We start from the raw sequence: 22,299 nt of genomic DNA, 5'->3' as shown, positions 1-22,299 counted from the left end.
AAAATAATAGCACAGCATTGTTAGTATGTTGTCAACTACAGCAGTCAATTACTGCTCAGTTAAGTATCAAAATCAGTTACAAGAACTGAAAATGTAAATCAGTGGCATTACTACCGTTTCCGACTCCACAAAGTGCACTGCTAGACTTACTTCCGAGAGTGAAGGAGTTCCTTTGATCAGCTGAAAAGTCGGAGTGTCAAATATTTCCATTATCTCGATCAACTGCTCCAGTTTCTTCCACTCATCCGCAGTTAGTTCAGCAGCTATAGTTTCATCTTTTCTACTACTAGCCATGATAAAAGCATTTTTCTGCTCAGAAAGTCTCTTTGTTTACATTTGAAGAAATGGTTTTAGAATTTAAAAAATAATAAAAAATAAAGGTAAGTTTGGTTTTTAAAAATTATTGTGTGTTTTACTGTAGCTTTTGTGTAGCTTAAGTAATGTGTTGCATGAAAACATAATTTTTTAATACTTTATCAGTATAAAACTGTCCGTGTAATTTTTTACACATTAGTAGGGACATGCAAATTTCGCATTTACGATAAAACGAATTTTTACGCAAAATTCGTAAGTTTAACACGAATAACCTCACTTTTACATAATTTCTGATACAGCGAATTTTTTTTGCGAAATACGTTTGTTTACCAAGAATAAACACACTTTCCCGCCATTTGGTAACTTAAAAAAAGTAAATAAATAGCCGTTGTCACCACTGATAACACCATCAACGTAAAGACTACACATGCCAATGTTTACGTTTCATTATTTATTTGATACGACGCGTTCTTGGCGAATTGCACTCGTGCACTAAACGCTCATGTCTCGAAAGCACGTTTACAGAGTCAAAGAGTAATGTACAGTCATTTAGTTGGATATTTTGTGCGTTACAGCGCTTGTGTCGCGAAGCAAATTATAAATTACGCACAACTGTTCATCTTGCATGTACTATGGACTGTGCAAACTGTTTTCATTTTGTTCTCTTAAAGTAAACAAACTTAACAATTACGTTTTATGTTTAAGAATGATAATTTTTGTTTAAAAATGTTGTATACAGTGCAACTATTTTATAAAAACTGTAGTTTGTGATAGAAAACGTCTTCATATTTCTCAGCATAGGTTTGAAAGTGTAAAATATGCCGAAACCTCAAGCAATCACCAAACTTCGTGAGCGCGAATTTCGTGATAGTGGATTATATGCGAGGGTAAATACGTAGTTGGGCGATATGTGTTAAAAAATTTTTTTAAATCCGAAAATACTTTAATAACGAGGCTAGAAAACAGGAGCTAGCCAAATGCTCATATTTTGCATAGTGAGCTTACCAAGGTGCAGCGCAACTTTGGAAACATGAAGGAGTGCATTTTTTTGACGAAACAAAACAAGTTTTGGACCACATGAACACCACGAAAGCAGCTGCTGTGAAAATAAGTGTAGTGCAAGTGTCTACAAAATCTCTGGTGAAGCTTACCAGCTTGATGGCTACAGATCCAAGCAGACTTGACTTTGAAACACTGACTGTCTTTAATCCAAAAAATATTTTGATTACGGACATGAGCCCTATTTTGCTTGCTAAGTTGTGTAAAGTTTCTACTCTGAAAGAAATGGACCGCCAGGAGCTGATCACCAGTTTTGGAGAATTAAAACAGATAGTTGAGAAACAAATGAAGGAAAGCAGTGTGGATGTAGTGAAGGCACTTCAAGTTTTAAAACTTTCACAACCTGAATTTTCTGACAAGTGCCTGGAAGCAGTGTGGATGTTGTGTGCATACGTTGATTCGGAACGCTTCTCGTTACAATACAATAATGTTCTCACTGACAAGAGAACTAATTTGAAACAAGAAAATTGAGCTACAATGACTATTTTTTCATTTGAAAGTTAAATGTTGTGTCAAAGTACTTTGGTTCTGAAATTATTGGGTTGACTTAATTTAGAATCTGAGTTATTAAACTTGTGTCTTTTTAACCTATATTTGTGTAATTTTAATTTATAATGTTTCAATTGATAGTGCAATTATATTACAATGTTCTCTTCATATTTCTTACACTTGAAATTGTAAAAATAAAAAAAAATAATAACCCCACTTTTAGGTAAAAATAACACCGATTTTAAGGGAAAATAACACCACTTTTCATCACAAAATAAACACACCTTTTGCATGTCTCTACACATTAGGCATCAATGGAAACAATTTATACTTGAAATATTTTTTTGCTAAATTGTAATTAAGCATGTAAAATTATTTATTATGTTCAGAATTATTGATAACACATTAAATAATAAAATATACAAGAAAAATGAAAATAAGATTACCTAGTTACAAATTGTTGAGGGTATTTGAACATTTCATAATATTTTGTTAGGTTATATTTCATTATTTATTTGTTCATACACTATGTAAGTAATTATTGTAAATACTCTTTCTTAATGTTTTCATAGTTTTTTTGTGTTCATTTTTAGATGGCTGGATCTTCTAGAAGAATTGACAAGAATGCCCCAGGTAGGCAGAAGTATACAAACATATTTCCTGATTCCAGCGATGATAGTGAAATTGATGATAGTGATAATGATCCCAACTTTGACCCAAACAGTCACACTAAAACATCTGTAAACAAACTACTAAGAATTTTAGGCAAGTAATGTTATGCTTTATTATGTACTACTCCACTCCTACTACCCCTCTGCAACTTCATCCACACTCTCTACAACCTCATTCTCCAGCTTATTCCAACATGTCTGTGTTTTTGTTCCATATGATCATAAAAACAAATGAAAATATACACATCTAAAAAATTGTGTAAACTTTGCAGATGACTCTACGACCAGTGATGAGGAAGCAGATATGACTTTCACCAATGCAGAAAATATTCTAATACCCACATCCAACCAGAATTTACCCATACATTCAAGACATGATGTAAATCCATCAACTAATGTCCAACAATCATCACATTGTAAGGGTGTATTATGGTGGTGTGCCATTACTATACAGTATCTATTTAAATTTACTATTACATAATTATTATTTATTTATATGATATATACATATATTGAGTTTTATTGCGGGTCTGTCAAATATGTAAATAGTAAAGGTGATTGGTATATATTACTGTTTTGGAATGCCCAATACACAAATCATGTACATAATATAATGAACCAAACACATGTTTTAAATTATATTTTGTAGGTATACTAGCAGGAAGTTATGTGGGGTCCAGCTTTTATCAAAAGTCCAGATCTAATCGAATATTATTGTTTATGATAATTATTAAGAAACAATTTGAACTAGAAATATTCTCGTATATCAATGTTGCCTCGACGTCAGTTCGGTAGATTCAGATACTCGTAAAGTCTACAAGACTCCTGGTTTTAACACAAGTTATGGTAAGGAAAAAATATTGAATATTGATGATTCTTTCCATAGCGTCAATTTCTGTGGCCATCCAATATATTCAGTCAAACCGATATTCGGAAATAGTGAAGATAATCAGCTCACCTCAGTTCTAGTTTTATGCACCTCAATTTACTCATAATAAGCATTATATTCTTCACAAATATCATTGCAATCATTTAATTCCATCTTGATGTCTTAATTCAGTATTACATATTCTGATTGACATGATTCCAAAACTTTTTCAACAATTCAAATCATACTGGTCAAGCAAATTTTTCTATGGCCTGAGGTCATAGTTACCATCAAGCTTAAAATAAGGAGAAACACTTATAACTAAATATATACTAAATACAATGGTAATATTAAAACAGTTAACATGTGCATTGAGAAAAGAATATGAAATTGCATAGACAACTATGTGAATTAAAGTTAAAATAATAATCTTTGCAGGCTGTTTGTATTACTGCTACTATGAAATAGTCCCAAAGCTTTATAACTATGTATCACAATGTCATTGAATTAACTTATTTCAGTCTTTAACACATGTTTACATAGTTTTATACATATAAAATTATTTGTATATTATTTTTGTTTATTCTGAGAGGTCATTACCCGCTCAACATTAAAAGGTACCTTATGGTTGAAGTGTATAATGTATATTTTTTAATCACTTTTATCCACAAAGTATATTTTATATCAGTTTCTGTCAACATCTGCCATTCCTGTTGCAGATGAAGCAGTCTTTGAACATAAAGCAACTACTTCTACATCAAGACACCATCGACTAGCGAAACCTAGATGGATCAACATTAGTTCTTCAGTAAGTGAAAATGAAACTGACTTGGGAAGCCGAAGAGCATGAGCATCAAGAAGTTGATTTACTGATAGATTATTTTTTGACAAAAGTATCTTAGACAACTTAGTGTAGCAATCAAATCTGTATAGTGTTCAAAATAATCCCAACAAACCTCTGAATATTACAAAAAAATGAGTTAGAACAATTTGTTGGCATTTGTATTATAATGTCAACATTTGGATTACCAAGATCCAGAATGTATTGGGCAAAAAACACACAAGTGGAGAAAGTCAGCCAAGTGATGTCAAGAGTTCATTGGGAGGAAATAAAACAAAATCTACACTGCAATGACAATAATAAACAGCTACCTCCTGAAGACCCAAGCAGGGACAAGCTATTCAAAATAAGACCTCTAGTTGATAGTCTTCGAGACATATTTAGAAAAATTCCAAAAACCTTTTGTGTGTAGATGAGCAAATTGTCCCATTCAAGGGCAAATCAGGCTTGAAACAATATAACCCCAAGAAGCCTAACAAGTGGGGCCCCAAAATATTTGTACTCTGTGACTCAAAAGGAATAGTTCACAATTTTGAGATATACACAGGCAATATTCAACCCTTGCCTGGAGCGCCTGATCTTGGGGCCAGTTCAAATGTTGTTTTGCGCATGACTGAAGATGTACCTCACAACAAAGGATATCTGGTTTTCTTCGACAACTGGTTTTCATCTCTTGCTTTGTTTACTACTATGGAAAGTTTTGGCATCGGTGCTCTTGGAACAATAGAGCCAAACAGATTTCCTGGACTAGACTTCCCAACTGACCAGGAAATGAAGAAGAAAGGAAGGGGAACATTTGTGGAAAAAGAAGTAACGGTAGACGGCATTGAAGTGAGAGCTATAAAATGGTACGACAACCGGGTTGTATCTCTGGCCACAACTTTTGACAGTGCTGAACGTGTCTCCTAAATCAGAAGATTTGATAGAAAATTAGCTGCCCACATAGATGTACCATGCCCAAGAGCAGTGCAAACATACAACAAATTTATGGGAGATGTGGATCTCCTTGATGGGTTGGTATCATACTACAGAATAAAAATAAGATCTAAAAAGTACTTTCACAGAATGATTTTTCATTTCATCGACATGGCAGTGGTCAACAGCTGGCTAATGTACAGAGAAAGCTACAGAAAAAATAGTATAACGAAAAAAGACACCCTGGATCTGTTGGAGTTCAAGTCTGAAATCCATGAAGCTTTATGCACGCAGGGAAAGGAATTACATGTACAGAAGATAAGAGGACGTCCGTCCACAGACAGAGTCGAAGCAGAGTTTGAGAAGAAGAAATCGCAGGGTCCTGTAAAACCAATCCCTTCCTTCACTTCAAGGCGTGATGGAATTGGCCATTGGCCAATTGCAACTGGGGAACGCCAAAGGTGCATAATGCCGAAATGTAATGGTCAGACTACAGGGTCAATCCATTTCAAATCATCCAGGGGTCTACACCCCACCCCCTCAGATTTTCTTGAAATTTTTTTTACAGCACCTATGAACAAATATAACAACGCATATTTTTTATTTTGGCCAAATTCGCTTTAGTTTTTATTTTATAAGTTTTTTACAAAATGGTGCATTTTAACTGATCTGTTATTTGAGGTGCAAGATGAAAAAGGCACTTTTCAGTAAAAATCTAATTGTGATGTTATTATTTAATACTAACTAATGAATTTTACAATTCTTACTTGAAATTTCATCAGGGTTCCAAAAATCAGGTTAAAAATAACATTTGACTGATATGAAACCCTGTTTTCACTCTTTAAAGTTGGCGCTCTGTAATTTTTTTCATCTGTACAGCGATTTCCATAAATGTTCATAACTTTTTTCTGGCTGATCCAATGAGGCTGAGAAATGTCTCATTTGAAAGAGGATGAAAAGTACTATAATAATAAAAAACAAAATTCATGGGTATTTGATGTTATCATTCGATACAAAGGGAAAAACATATTATATTGCTGTAAAGATGCATGTTAGCTGTGAATCGTTATCAAATCAATAGATAAAACAATTATATTAATTTTATTATTACACAACAAATAGCTTATACACTCTAATAGGCTAATGAAACTAATCATATAGTTTTAATTTTGTAAAGCTTACTACTTAGGATTTTTAGGTAACTTTTAAGTGTCGAGTAGGTAGTTAAAGTGTGTTAAAAAATTATAGGTATTAATAAAGTTATTTAATTTTTTGGCTTACCTTTTTTGTTGATATGAAACTTAATATTTCCTTGGCCAGGCAGCATTAATGTTTTTAACAATTTTTTTAGAAAGACTGAACATCATTTGTCCAACTTGATCACTTAATTGTGGAACATCTATGGAGCAAATTATGTTTGTAAAAGGGACCCAGCACTTATCCACTCTTCCAATATTTCGGTTTTCTGGCCAAAAAAATGTCTGTGATGGCCAGTGAGGGTGCATAAAATTGATATATGCATCTTTATTGTCATCATCAAGCTCCAAAATGAGTCCAATGAAGCACTTATCTTCATACACACAGCCTATGTAGGTACCGTATATACTCGTGTATAGCGCGCCCTTTTTTCCCCTCAAGTAAAGGAAAAAAATAAGGATGCGCGCTATACACGGAAAAAAAAATTTTGGGGGGGGGGGGGAGGCGGGGAGGAGTGGAAGTCGTTAAGTGACGGGTGACGTTTCTGGCCAGCCCCCACACATACGCACAAGCAACAAGGCCTCTGTTTCACACACACACACACACACACGCGCGCAAGCTCGCACATCATGGTCTCTTGTTTATTTTTAGACCTCCCCCCTTTTCAGATAGCCAGCTCAGAAGTAGTAAAAAAAGAGAGAGAGAAAGAGAGAATGTTGTCACCAGTTCCCTCCCTCCCCCCCCCCCCCCCCCCCCCCGGTCCAGCTTCTTCGCTTCCTCCATTCCTCACCGGTGAGTCATCAAGTTCTCCGCGCCAGCTTAGCAACGTAGCGCGGCACGCCTCCCTCCCTTCCTTCCTTCCACGTACCAGTTGTGACGATATAGCGCTTCATTATCTTCCGTTTAGACAGCAGAGTTTATGTATTTTCCTGACGCATCACCACACATCAATTTAAATAATCAGGTACCACTAAATGTTAGTAAAATTTATTTATGGGGGAAAAAAAATTTCAATTTTTTTTCTTTGGAATTAGTTGCAAAAATCGTGGTGCGCGCTATACACGAGGGCGCGCTATACACGAGTAAATACGGTATTTGGTTGGAAATTTGGAAGTTCTAGTTTTTGCGATAAACTATACCTCAATGAAAAATCTTTGTCACTGCTTATCCGTTTTGCTGCTATTACAGTATTAGATAGTGATGGAAAAAATGGAAAGATCTTGTGCCGGGTACAGTTTTATGTTCACTAAAATGCTGAGTCAACTTTGGTTCTACACTATCTATATTAATGAATTGAAATATTATTTTTGAAAAGTGTTTGCTACAAAACTTAAACATTTCTTCTGGTGTGCAAATTTGGTCTTTATATGGTCTTTGGAGGTTGGCTCTTGTAACAGATAGTTTAACTGAGCCACCTGTACCATCGCAAGCACATTTTCCATGGCTTGTGGCATGAAAAGTCCAGGAAGCTTTTAGACTAAAATCTGCTTCATGAAAACAAAGATTGACTAAACTCTTGAAATTTTTGTATTGTGCAGCACAGCCATCTGTGATGTATTCTACTGTTGTTACTTTTGGTTGTTTTTCTTTCATGTAACTGCAAATTCTGCTTTGTACTTCATAAACAAAGTTTACGTCATGTTTCATGTAATCTGATAAAAAGCAAAATGATTGCTGTGAAACAGAGGAGCTATCATTGTCTCTGTAATAAACTACTACTGGATGTAGTGTGTAAGATGCATGGGACCAATGATAACTTTGAATCTCATCTTGAAGGATAAATCTGTAATTTTCAGAAAAATCCATAAAGCAAACCACTTCGTTTTGGGATACATTTTCTTTCCTCTTTTTTTATGTATTCAGATTGTTGCTTTGAAATATAAGAATGAGGTATCAAGGTTTCAAGTTTTTCATTTAAAAGTCTAATGTACTCGGACAATGGTAGGACCATTGTTCGAAGCTGGCTTTGGTCAGTATTTGTCCATTGCTTGAATATTATTTGGTCTTTATCATCATAGTCTTCCAGTGTTGTTTTAACTAAATCATCCAATTTGTCAGAATTAGGACATTTATCACACATTCTTAACATGCATTCTCTTTTTACATCTTCACACATTAACATTTTAGTTAATTCCTTCAATTTTATTTTATCCAGATTCATTGGACTTATAAGTAGTACAGGATTTTGATGAATGCAACAAACACATACTGAATGAACTCCTCTTTGATTAACTGTTACCACTTGGCCTAAGTTCACAACACTTTGATAGTCCAATTTTGGCAGTAAGGTACATTTCTTTAAAAGCTGAGTACAGTTCCTCAAGATTACAGAGCATTAAACATTCTTGAATATGGACATTTTTGCAATACTAACTTTATCTTTTGTTCCTGGCATGATCCTACTAAATTCGCCATCCTCATAAAAAGCTTTGACATTTTCTAATACATCAATATGAACTTTGTTTCCTTCTTTTGGCTCAGGCATAGACAAAATGCATCTTGTTTGACGCGACTGGTGTGCCTTTCTAACCATGTATTAAGTTACTTTAAATTCTGATGCAGTTTTCTTCCTCGACCATGATTGGGGTGTCAGAGTTAAAATTTTAATTTTTTCTCTCTAACTTTGGGTGATTATGAGCTTCTCTTTAATAGCATTGACAAGGGTTGTCAAAATCTTGGGCATTTTGTGCTATTGTGGATACAGCTTCCGTTGATGAATTTGAATCATCAGATTCTAACTCATTTTCTGGTAGAGTCAAGACATGTGCAACCTTTGATTTTATTTTACATTTAATTTCACTGACTTTTCGTTTCGCATATTTAACCTTGGATCCTGTTGAGAGTGATTTTACTTTTATCGGTGAAACTCCTAGTGTTGCCATACTTGTGTCTAAATCGTGCTTTTCTAAGGCTTTTTTGGACAGTAGATCAATTTTTTAAATATTTACTGACATTAACATGCTACTGTCAAGGGAGTTGTCACTGCAACCGTCACTTATTTCATCACTGTCATCATCGTCTGAAACAATTTTTTTCATGCAGTTGTCACAGATCTTTTTGCCAGGAACTAACACTGCTCCTTTTTTACTTTTTACTGCTTTAGCAAATTTCAGTGAAATCGGTCTTAAGCCTGCTTTAATGACTTTTTTGTGGACATTGTTTGGGTCACAACACTTTTTTTGGTAATCTTCATAATATTCTGTATTGTACAGAAAATGATGTAAGCATACATCATAACTAGATGTCAAGGTTCTTGCTAACCTCCAACTAAGGATTTCTTGTACTTGATCTGGTAAATTTTAAACTAACAGAATTTCTTTCTTATCCGTAAAATCGATACTATGACAATTAGAATCGGTGATCAGGTCCACACTACACTGTTCTTTAGGTAATAATGGCAACTCTTCATCTGAACTCATTTTTACAGTTAGTAGCCTGCATGAATTAACATTTTGCCATTTATCTTTATATCACTAAAATATCAAAAAATATTTGTTTTTAAACACTTTATCAGTTTACTTGGTCCAAAACTCACACTGTTTTCTTTTATGTATAAATTAATTTACTATAAAAAAACCATTTTACAAAACTACTTTTCATAATTTTTATACCTGTTCACAATTAACTAATGATAAAAACTGCTAGTGCTATGCTGCTCTTGTCACAACAGGGTCACACAGCTAACTGAGGTTAGAGGGCTCAACATCCCTGCTGCTGTGAGTCACTGCTCTCTCTAAAAATGATGTCAAAAAGGTGTTTGGTCTGACCCTTCTTATCTCTCACCCCCTCAGCTGTTACATTTGTCACACTTGAAACCCAAAAAGCAAGGGGGGGGGGGGGCTTAAAGCAGCCTGGTTTGTTTCAGCCTGCCCCTGTCTGCCTGGCAAACCCCCCCCCCCTCCACCCACCAACCACTTTTTTCTATGGTCATGTGACTAACTGGCAAGGGACTGAGAAGAAATAATAACTTTCCACCAAGGAAAAAAAAATTAAATACAAAAGGAAGGAGGGAGAAGGGGGCCTCTCCAGCAGATGGAGGAATACATGTGTGCGGGGAAGGGGAGGGGCGCAGTGCTGTAAGGTTTACATTCCAATAGCTGGGAAAAAATACAAAGACTTCTCTTGTGCTCAGAATTCTACTGAAGGCAAATATATGGTGCAATCCAAATTCGAGGGTTCTTAGCATGAAAAGGATTATCCAGGGTTTTTACATTGGTGGGTTCAAATTAACATGGATAATCGAGAGTTTACTGTAAATGTAAATCTCAAGTAAAAGAAGGTTAACTAATTTTAAAGTGTACACAAACTATGTGCTATGTGTAATAATAAATAAATAAAATTAATATGATTGTTCTAACTATTGATTTGATAATGATTTAGAGTTAACCTGCCTATTTTCAGCAAAATAATAATTTTTTCCCTTTTTATCAAATGATAACATCAGATACCCATAAATTTTATTTTATATTATTATAGTATTTTTCATCCTCTTTCAAATGAGACATTTCTCAGCCTCATTGGATCAGCCAGAAAAAAGTTATGACCATTTACGGAAATCGCTGTACAGATGAAAAAAATTCCCGAGTGCCAACTATAAAGAGTGAAAACAGGGTTTAATATGAGTCAAATGTTATTTTTAACCTGTGTCTATACTATACTACGTCAATATTATACTGTTGAGTCTTGCACAGCTCCACAGTTATGATGACTCTTTGCTGTATGTAGTATTTATATGTATGTGGTGTCTATACAGTATGATGTAAATACACCTACCACTATGTATATGCCTCTCGAAGTGTTGTCAATTTCCCTATGTGTGTAGTATAGCTGAATAAATAGTATTGTAGTGAATTGGGCGTCGTTGCTATACTAAACAAAGGTCTATTATATGGGTTGCGTGGAGTTGAATACGTAACTAAAAAGATGAATTAAAATAATAATAGTTAAGTGTAATGATCAGATAGAAGGTATGTGTTTTGCAATAGAAAACACAACACAGTTTAATAACCAAAGAAAAACACACAACGATAACAAATGCACTTAACAATACTAACTCTAAACAAATAAATACGTACACAAAACAATAACACTTCAATTGCAATACTCTGTGATTAACTGTTTTATTATGAGTAGGGATATATTTTGCAGGTTGATAGTGACAAAATTCTGAATTGATATTGTTTATAGTGGCTTTCCTGGTTATGTTTATCTGGTTAAAAATTCCGGATATATGTAGGCACAGATTTATAGTCAACACAAAAGTTCGTTAAATTAAAAATATCCTTTACCAAAAGTTCATGTACGAGAGACAGTTTAGTGGTCAAATTCTTCAAATTACATAAATTACCGTAGCTCAGTTTAGTTAAAAAAAATATGTGAAATAAATAAATAGTTCTTCAATAGATAATGTTTTTACCTCGGCTATAGCTAAGGGTTTGCAGGAGTTCTGCTATAGGACCACTGAGTAGAATTACACTGTAAATAACTCTGAAATAATAATTAAAATTTGCAATAATGTTCAATCATATGTTAAAATGTCCAAAGTATGTGTGACTGACTTTGAAATAATTATAATATTCAACCGTACAATCGCGTAAAAGTCCGTACTAGGGACGCTACCAAGCTCAAAAATGGCTACTTTCAGCTTATAGCATAAGCCTCCATCTAATTTGTAGATAACTTATCTCTTTGCCGCCGGATCTCGTTGCAAAACGTTCACGGTCGTAGTTACAACAATACAAATTAGTTTCAATACACTGAATTTACAGTATTTTACGAGATTATGTAAAATATAACAGTTTATATAAGGCCGGCGTCGGGATAGGCCCTGACGAAGAGACGCCTTTTCTTACTTCCTCCCTACATGACATAGTTCACGGACGCATTTCCGCCCACGGCGGTATGCTATTATCCAAGATAGCTTGCGGCTGTAAACACTGCAGCCAAGAACAGGTAAAATAATGTAGGTGATTAACAATCACATCTAAACAAAGTGTAAAACTATTAAACATAAAATATCTGTGGTGAGAAAAATACAAGAAGTAACAGAAGTGAAGTTACAACAATTATATAAATATTAAATCAGGTTAGGTTTGATGGTATTATGGTCAGTTCAATGTTTATAGATGCTAGGCTGTAGCATGACAGTTCCGTAGTTTGATGGTCACAGTATCTTATATAGAAGTGTTAAACAACATTGTAACCTTAATAATAATAAAGAAGACATAAATAATAATAACACAATTAATACATATTTTATATGTTTTTGTACGCGGTACCATGTAACCGTACACCTGATTTTTGGAACCCTGATGAAATTTCAAGTAAGAATTGTAAAATTCATTAGTTAGTATTAAATAATAACTTCACAATTTAATTTTTACTGAAAATTGCCTTTTTCATCTTGCACCTCAAATAACAGATTGGTTAAAATGCACCATTTTCTAAAAAAATTATAAAATAATAACTAAAGCGAATTTGGCCAAAATAAAAAACACGCGTTATATTTGTTCATAGATGCTGTAAAAAAAATTTCATAAGAATCGGAGAGGGTGGGGTGCAAAATTTTGTTTTCTCTGGATGATTTGATTTGGAATGACCCTACAGTCAAGTGCGGCAAATGTTGTGTCCATCTTTGCCTAACTAAAGATTGTAACTGCTTTGTAAATTTCCATGTGTAGATGCGAAAAACTCTGATTTTTGAAAACATGTAAGTTACAAATATTGTTTCAATGAGGGTTTAGACTACATTCAAGTATGACGATTGTGGTGTATGTTTTCTAACAAAATAGTCTCAATGATTTGTACACTTCAGCACAATAAAATATATGTGAAATATAAATTGTAAATATGTATAATTTCCGTGTATGGCAAAACTACAATCTAGTTTGTCAAACCTCATAAATAGTATATTATACCAGTCGATAATAATCGTCATTGCCTATTGTGTAAAAAAATTACACATACCAAAAAAAAAAAGCTTATGTATATATTGAACAAATTGAAAACCAAGTTATCCTTAGTATATACTGGTACTAAATAACAGGAAACTGTGGGCAAATAATTTTTTCCATAAGTTTTTCATAATGTAGGCATTAAGAGGTTAACCTCGAAGTCCGAAAAAGGCTCACTGAATTTAATGGATGTGTCAGAGTACTCCTGAAATTTTTCACTATCCACAGCCTGCTCATCACAAGAATCAGGTGTTTGAACACTTTCACTTCCACTACCAGATGGTTTATTAAAGTAGTTTTCGATACTTTTGGCCCTTGATGATGTGATTGGAACATTGATGGGTACAGACTTATTTCCTGAATATTTGGCATTTCCAGTTGCCAAAGAAAGTACATTTGATAAATGTTTTTTTAAGTTGGCTGTGGTTTTCAACTCGCCTCTTGAAATCAGTTTATTACACAATAAACACCTGGCGAACAGTTTGTTTGCACAGTCAACAGTAAAATCCTGCCACACTTCTGATGCCATTTCTTACACAATTTGCACTATTTTTCCAGCATAATTATAATTTACAAGTATCAACAAGCATTTTGTTTGACAAGTCAATAGTAAAATACATCTTCACAACCATGCACCACTTTGCTAAGAAAAAAACTTTAAAAACATTATTTTTTTTATCATTTGTGTGCGGGATCTTCGTCAACACTATTAACACTAAAAAGACAGTTACTACCCATTCCTCTAGATGGCTGCAACTGCAGTGAACTTATACTATACAGCACTGCATAAAACGCATAAAATTTTATAATGCCGAAAATTATTACAAAAATATTTAGAAATCAATCATCAATCCTATTAAACTAATAAAGTATGGAATTTGCACTTTTAATTGTTCTTTATACACACCAGGCACACATACTTATGTGGCAACGACTCAATCAGCTGCCTATTTTAAAAACTAGTGAAACAAATATGGTGTCTTTCTGTTCACATCTCTCTCCTAAGGCACGTTACACAGTTGCACACATTGATGTACTACATCTATGGCACCTTCAACTGTTATGTTTTGATTAGAAAAACATACTTTGTTTACAAATGTGACGAGAATATTAAATATTTTCACGTGTAATTTGTTTTATAGTTATGATGAGTATTATTACACAGAAGTCTACAAAAATAATAATTTATATGTGGAGTTGAGCCATTTTATGCTGCAGTTAAAGACTATTTTCCTAAGGGTGGTTTTGCTAAACTGCCGGTACCGGCACCGTAATACTACGGTATTTACATGTTCACTGCAACTGTTATGATGTTCATTTTTTTTTTTGTTCAGTTTCGTTTCCCAGACTTTTGGCAGTGTTTTGTTTGGCTTGATTCCCGAGCGCCAACAGCTTCGGATGTTGCCATGATGACGCATCACATAAACAACGCTCCGTTGTTTTCGAAATTCTAATTGGCCGATTGGGACAAAGACGGCTAGCATCTTTGTTTTGGATTGGTTGGCGAGTGACGACAATGCTAAATTTGAATATATGAAAAGGGGAGAGTAGGTAATCTGACGCTGTGAAGATGGTGTAATTCTGCTATTTTCAGCAGATCAGCGTCGATTGTAGCTACGAAGCTGTAGCTAAACACAAGATTTAATTACCGTTTACGTCGGTAAATGGCCGGCTGCATTAATATTTAGTGACGTTAACGTAGTATGTCCGTAATTACGTCCCAGCGAACATTCTTAAAGTCTCTCGCGTAATTAGAGAGTAACGTGTCTTCAGTAATTTTAATTGAATTTAAACGTCAATATCAACGAACTGTCACACACAGGTCCAGTGGTCTTGGAAGTCAGGGTTTCGTGCCTGACTAGCTGTAGCAAGTTAACAAACACAATTACAGAAATTGACTTTTGATGAACTTTTGTGTGCATGTGCCCACCGTAACAGAACCGAGGTTTGAAATATTTATTTTGTTGTTTTGATCTCACGACGAGAAAGCTGTTACTCAGGTCTGTGTTACACCTGTCTATTTATTATAAAATAAATATTCATTTTTATTATGACTAACGACCCATACAGCACACAATGTTTTAGTAACATGTTTGTGATATTGCAGTAACATTACTATGTTTCGAATAGATTACATTTCAACTGTCATGTTTCTGGAATATTTCATAAACATTTCATTGAACACATAGTACTCATGTCTATAAATGAAGTTTCAGTAACATTTCAGCAAGATTCGTTTGGCAATATTACATTGTGGTTGATTCTGAAATGTATCTGAGACATTATATTGAAACTTCCCATCATGCTTGTTGTCACTGAAGTTTAGAAATCTTTGTTATCTTTGTGTATTATTTTTTTGTTTTGGCGCAGTATTTTGGTACTTGGATTTTTATATGTGGTGAATAAATTGTAAGTTTGAACATTATTTATTTCATGTTAGTTTACTATTTTTTTGTTTTTACGCACTTAAGCAAGTATAAAAACAATCTTTTATGCATCTTCTAAATGTGTAAAGCTGTAGGTTAAAAGATAATAATATTGTGGAATGTCTTTTTTTGTCTTGTGTAGGCTTATGCTCAAACATTCCCGTGCCATATTTATATGTGGGCTGTTTTCAGTCTGATTTTTAATTTATGTGATGCATTAACAGGATATTCACGATTTAATAACATTGCTAAAGCATCTAACAAGTTTTCTACTTACTGTAGCTATGCCGCTATATGGTCGTTGACTGTAGAACTAATGTATGGGTTAGTCCCTTTAATGTTATCTTTAGTTAAAAATCACACAATTATAGGCTTATAGGTTTCTAAATATTTTGGTTGTAATAGCATTTGCTTAAACCAATTTATTTTATTCAGTTATTCAGACTTTTATAATATACTTAATTAAATATATTTCATAACCTATATGTAGTTAAGGGTAATTTATGTTTATTTACTGTGCACAACACATAAATTGTGTTGTGTTTATTTTAATATAAATATTGAAGTGTTTAATTTCAAATAATTTACAATTCTGCTGGTTAAGTAATTATTTTTATTATTTTCTGCACTATGTAGTACTTATTGTATGTTGTAGGCCTACGTATTACTATTAATGGAAATTTAATAAAGCCTTCTATTATATCTGGCTTGTCATAAATGTAATTTATTGTAAGTGAATGCACTAGGCCTACACATATAATTAGACAGCGGTTTCATTAATTGCCATTTCGTTTAACAAAGTTATTTCTGCAATCTGGCCTTCATGTTATTGGTGGGCTGGGATTACAGCGCAAAATAATTGAAATAAATTTTATCCTTTCCCGCAGAGAAGGTACAAGTCTTCGAGTTGTGTTGTACTAAGCATAAGCATCATTGGTATTTCTATTTAAATTAGTTTTTCTTATGCTAAATTATAGTAGTAACAAATTATGTTTGATTTGGAGAGTTTGACAAAACCTAATTCCATCCATTATATGACAATAAAGGAAACACATTTAATGATATTTATTAGATTACATGTGTATAGTTATTTAGTGGTAGCAATTTAAATAATGAAAATAAACATAAAATGTGCACTACAAAGGATAATATTGAGAATCGGCTCAAAAAATTACTAGAAATTTTAGAGTATTCTTAAAAACATGGGCTTAATTGTAATGCAACATCACAGGCACTGTTCACACAGACATTTATTAGAAAATCATTAGGATTTTAATGATAAATATAAGTTTTCTTTTAAAACTTTGCTTAAAATGTGTTATTATACAATGTCATGGGCCTCTTTGATTTAACCAGACACCATTAAATTGATTATTAGGAATGTAAATAGCATGTTAAGAAATTCCCAGTGAAGAAGTATTCCTGCTTAATAAGTTTGAAAAAAAAATTCATAGGTTGCAATACCAATTTGTCCCTTTTAAGATGCTATCAGTTTTGAAATATATCATTGGCTTCAGAAACTTTTTAATTTTCAGTTTGCATGTTAATTTAAAAATAAATAATGTAACAACTCAGTATCTACATGTTTAAAAATCTCACATACATGTCATAATGGACCTGAAACAAGTTAAAAATCATTGTTTTGTTTTTTTTTCCAGCAAAAATCTCAAGAACACCTGCATAGAGAGTCAGTTAAAAATTTCATGTATTGTATATATATATATATAATATATATAGTTTTTTTTATTAAAGTCTACTTCTCAGACTACGTTGTTATTTGTTATTGAAAATACCCCTTTGCATTTTTGCCTCTATTGTTAAGTATTGAAATGGAAAGAACCTGGTTTGAACGGGTGTGGCTTTCTGATTATGGTTATACATGGTTCTTAACTTACTTCAGGTGCATTCTTGACTAGTTTCATAACATAGATCATAGAAGTTACAATCCAAAACCCTATTGTCTGTTTGAATAAGTTTCTCTATCTCTAATGACTTCATTGCAAGTCCGGATCTGAAGATCGCGGATACGTGGGAGGTGCGGACGTTTCCATCATTTCAAAAAAAAATTAATTAAAAGAAATAACTACTATGCTGAGTACTGAATAGACGGACTAAACTACTTAAAGAATTAATAGGGATAGTATCCTTTGTCTAATTGACTACATCGTCGGTTACGACCGGACAGAAGTCTTGTAGTACGTCTCGCCGATCCGCCGATAATCTTAAACAGTCCGTCTGGAATCGCGTCACGAAGTGTCCGTGGAAGGGCCGCGTCTCGTAATTAAAAGGTATAGCTGAAACAAAAGGTGGGTGGGGGGGGGGGGGGAAGATTTGGACGTCCGGACCGAAAGGTTCTGAAGTTCTCAGTGTGGGAATCACAAAAAACTCTAAATTCTATATCTCGAAGTTGGTAGCACTGGCCGATTATAACACTACCTGTTGAGGGGTGTCTGAAACAAATAGGGATCGACTCGCCCGAGGCGTCTGCTCCTGCCTGGGGCTAATGGCGCCTAATTTCCGGCACAGTTTTTAGATGTTGTATTAACAACTTATGTAAACATAAACAAATGGGGACAGGTGGGAAAAAGTACGTAACAACACATTTCCCCATACCATTAACGTGGTAGGAAAAATACTATGTTCGAGATATCTACATTTTTTTCTGTTTTACAAAACTATGGTGTACCGCATGATTTTTTCAGAAATGGCGTCGATCAATTCATGTAAACAGCTAATTTCGGACCATACTTTGTGTTTCCACAAAAATATTTACATTTCAAAAAAAAAATAACAGGTGAATTAAGTACAGTAGAATCTCGTTATAGCGAGCACGGTAATAGCGAAAACACGGCTATAACGAGGTATTTTTGAGGAATTTACGGCGTGATCGCTTGAAGCGCGCTTTTGTTATTTGTCTGCTTTATCTCCACCCCTCTCGCTCGCCACTAGACATCTTGCCTTTGACGCCTGTCACATTCTTCAGCCTTGCAGTCGCCACCTAAGTGTGTGGCTTTAAAAATAGAATCCCATCCTTTCTTTCTTTTATGAAACTTCCATTAGTTATCTGTGCCGTGTGTAGACAAAGTTTGAGATTGGAACAGAAACAACGTAAGAAAGTATTTTTTTACAAATTAGAAATATGTATGTTTTTGTTTTTATAATCGCGTATTTTCACGTTTTTTTTTGTTGTTATCTTAAAAGAGATAATATTATAAAGCCGCTCTAATGAGGTTTAATTGTTTCTTGGTTAACAAAAACTATTAATTATCAAATATTGTTAATTGTTTATATTCTATTTATTATTATTTACGCGATGTCATACTGTACGCGTACACAAAAGTCTGGATTCGTTGCTGCAACATAACATAGCATGTTATGCGGTACTATCAGAAGTAACGAGTAACGTAACGATAGTAACGAGTACTATTTGTTATACTAACGAATACATACGGGTACGCATTTTTTCGTTACTTTTACACCTCTAGTAGGCACTACCGTATTTATTTCCGAATCGCTAGGACAGTTTTCTTGTAATTTTTGTTTCGGTCAGTTATTGGGGTATCTGTCCGGGAAAGGGGTGGTGATGGTTTGAGTTTAAACCCAAATTTATTTTCTAAAAAAGTTGACAGGTTTCTTTAAATGAAAAAAGTATAGTTTTCCAGCGACTATTTCGTTTGAGGTGTACGTGCGTTGCCGCAGCCGCACTCCTGCTTTTTCGTAAGGAATTAAATCGTCGCGCTACACTAGCACCACCTGTTAGCAACATACCGAACCAACATGGCCGCCAGCAGACAGCCCGCGTCGACAATAGTTAGCAGGACAATGCCACAGAGGACAATGCTGCATCGGCCGCGGACTGAGATGCTATACTTACGTGGCGTGGTAGGGTATTCTGGTTATTTTGACGCAATCGGTGATCGCATCCGTACTTATGGGGTATCGTTTTAAAGAGAATTCACACATCTACTCACAGAAATTAAGATTTCGTTAATATAACCTGTTATTTTCCAATTATACAGGTTTAAACACAATTTTTATGCTATTTTCGGTTAATTTTTATTTTTTGGGGGCCAAAATTTGTCCAATTCGGTTATAGCGAGGACACGGTTATAGCGAGGATCAAACCCGGAACTGTGACACCTCGCTATAACGGGACTCTAGTGTAATTTTTTTAAAGAATTTTGGGGATCCTATCAACACATGTGCTATGCACGTAATTCTCACTGTGGAGGATCCTAACAACAGGTGTGCTATGCACGTAATTCTCACTGTGGAAAGCGGAACTTGTGAGGAGACAGTTCCGTGGTCACAAGTTACTATTTAGCAAGAGAATTTGTGGTCCTAAAATTGTGAGCTTCCTTATGTAGGCCTTCATCATGAGTCTACAGTTGTGACAGTAACAACTCACCTGTTTGTTTGCCAGAATGAGGAAGGTGGCATCCTTCAGCTCCTTCTCAGACATGAGCTTTGCGAGCTCGCTGTGAGCCTCTGGCAATCGCTCCTGATCACTCGAGTCGATCACAAACACCACCGCCTGGAACATTGAACAAGCGATGTGACGTGCATGACACATATGGTTAAGGCTGTCTTGCATGCAGAGCTGCTTATTTCTTATTTTTAGAGACAAGTTTTTATGGTTTTATTTTTTATGAACTCTATTTATTCATTTTCAACAATTATAACACTTACTTGTTTAATGATACTTTACGCAAACAGTGTTATTTTGACTGATACACGATACACTTTTACAATATAATAATTTGTAATATGCATCTCTAATTACTAGGACTAATACAAATAAATCAGCAAGTATATGTGCATTTGAAAAATGTACTAATGTGGTAAAAAAAAATTCCAATCTATTTAGTACATACATTTTGGTACAATTCCATGCTAAATAATTTACAGTCATTGAATCTAGTATATTAGAAGATGATTTTTTTTTTAAATCTGAGTTGAGTTTTGACTAAATATGCTGATTAATGTAATGAATTTTTTTTGTTGCATTTCGGTGTTATTTCAGCTTTATTGCAATCCACCATATAATCTTGTCCCTACTTATTATTTAAGAGCCATTCCCGTAAATCTCTTGCACTGTCCGTTTCGTTACAATTTTTGTCACCGGATACCATATATAATGTGACTCATAATCAAAATGCTTGGGGTAAATTTCTATTAGGATTTTATGAAAAATACATGATGGATTGTTAACTGCAATTGAAGTACATAGTACTTAGAAAAAATTTAAATTATCAATTTTATTTCATTTTCTACACCCTTTCTGGTGTCACAATTAGAACGGAAAAAAAAAGTGTTTCATGGCTAGTTTAAAAGCAGTGGCTGTTTATAAAGAAAAGAATGTATTGATACACAGTGGTCTGGTCATCTGGGAGGGTGAAAGAGGAGGATGGGGTTGCCTTCCCAAGCAGCCACAGTGAAGAGAAGCAGAAAGAATGCAACGACAATTTCCATTCACACCCTCTCCCTCCTGCATCACTCATCTGTCAAGCCTGTGCAGAGGTTCAAGAAATCTTGGACTAAAGTGGCATGGTTGATGCAGTTTACAGACAGAACGTGTAGTTCTTCAATCAAGTGAAAGTTCAGGAGACGGTAATTGTACAGCTGTCTAAGGTGGTATTAGTGATGTGACACATTTAAAAGGCAGAGCCTGTAGTTTTTCAACTAAGCTTGATGATAGCTGTCGTGTCTATCCTGGTCCCTAGACCCGCTATTGCCCATAGCCGTCTGGTCTGGGCATGAGTGTAAAAATAGTGCTTTTGAGTGGTGAGCGCACCCGAGCGCGGCGGCTGGTGTGATAAATAACAGTGTAATCGGACCCGGACCGCATATGATCTCTCACGCATCTCATGCGTCCCCCTCCCCCGCTTCCCGCTCGCCATGCGATGGTACGGCGAGGCAGTTGTAGCTCGCCTGTCATCCACGACGGACGCATCTGAGCGCCGCTCCGCGCTTTGCCACTAGCGACTCGTGATTGGTTTGCCGTTTAGAAGCCAGTGCCTTAACGACATCGACAGAACTACAGACATACATAGATCGAACTAAGTGGCGTCACGAGTGGCCGACAGCTCAAGGGGTCACTGTTGTCCTGGCCCCCTGTTGTAAGCCACAAGGTGAGATAACGTTTACTCCCTGAGTTTTAGGCTGGCCGGCGCTCTCATCACGACAGGGAATCACTCGCAACAGGGGTCAGAGAGCCAGGTGTCGTAAAGCTGTTCCCGATAGCAAAACACAAGTTTACAATTATAATTCTACCCTTACTTTCAGTTTCCACAGTTTTGGTAAAAATCACAGAATTATTCTTAGGGAAATACTGTAATTACTTAACAGTACATAGGAGCTACGCAAGTTATGATAATTATTAGAACTGGCCCAATACCTATTTCCAATTAAGTAATCGGCCAATATTGTCATCTTACCGATCGTCACGATGGGAATTATGCTCGCCGATATTTCACGCTGATCAGTTACCGTATCTACCAACAGAAGGGTCATTCCTGAGCATGGGTTGTATCTATAGTTTTGGATATAAAAATCTAAAATTTTC

The 22,299-nt window shown here is 34.9% G+C and overlaps 1 protein-coding gene across 1 annotated transcript in view; it reads right to left on the bottom strand.

Moving 5' to 3' along the window:
- The window catches only part of LOC134527760 (E3 ubiquitin-protein ligase TRIM23-like), a 135,531-nt gene that overhangs the window by 11,267 nt on the left and 101,965 nt on the right, over positions 1-22,299 (bottom strand). Inside the window, exon 9 of the mRNA XM_063360693.1 lies at positions 20,143-20,268. Coding sequence (XP_063216763.1) covers positions 20,143-20,268 — 126 coding nt within the window. The remainder of the gene's footprint in view (positions 1-20,142; positions 20,269-22,299) is intronic.

This window comes from Bacillus rossius, chromosome 1 (assembly GCF_032445375.1).
Source record: "Bacillus rossius redtenbacheri isolate Brsri chromosome 1, Brsri_v3, whole genome shotgun sequence".
In the NCBI taxonomy this organism is placed as follows: Eukaryota; Metazoa; Arthropoda; class Insecta; order Phasmatodea; family Bacillidae; genus Bacillus; species Bacillus rossius.
This window is presented reverse-complemented; position numbering and strand designations above follow the sequence as displayed.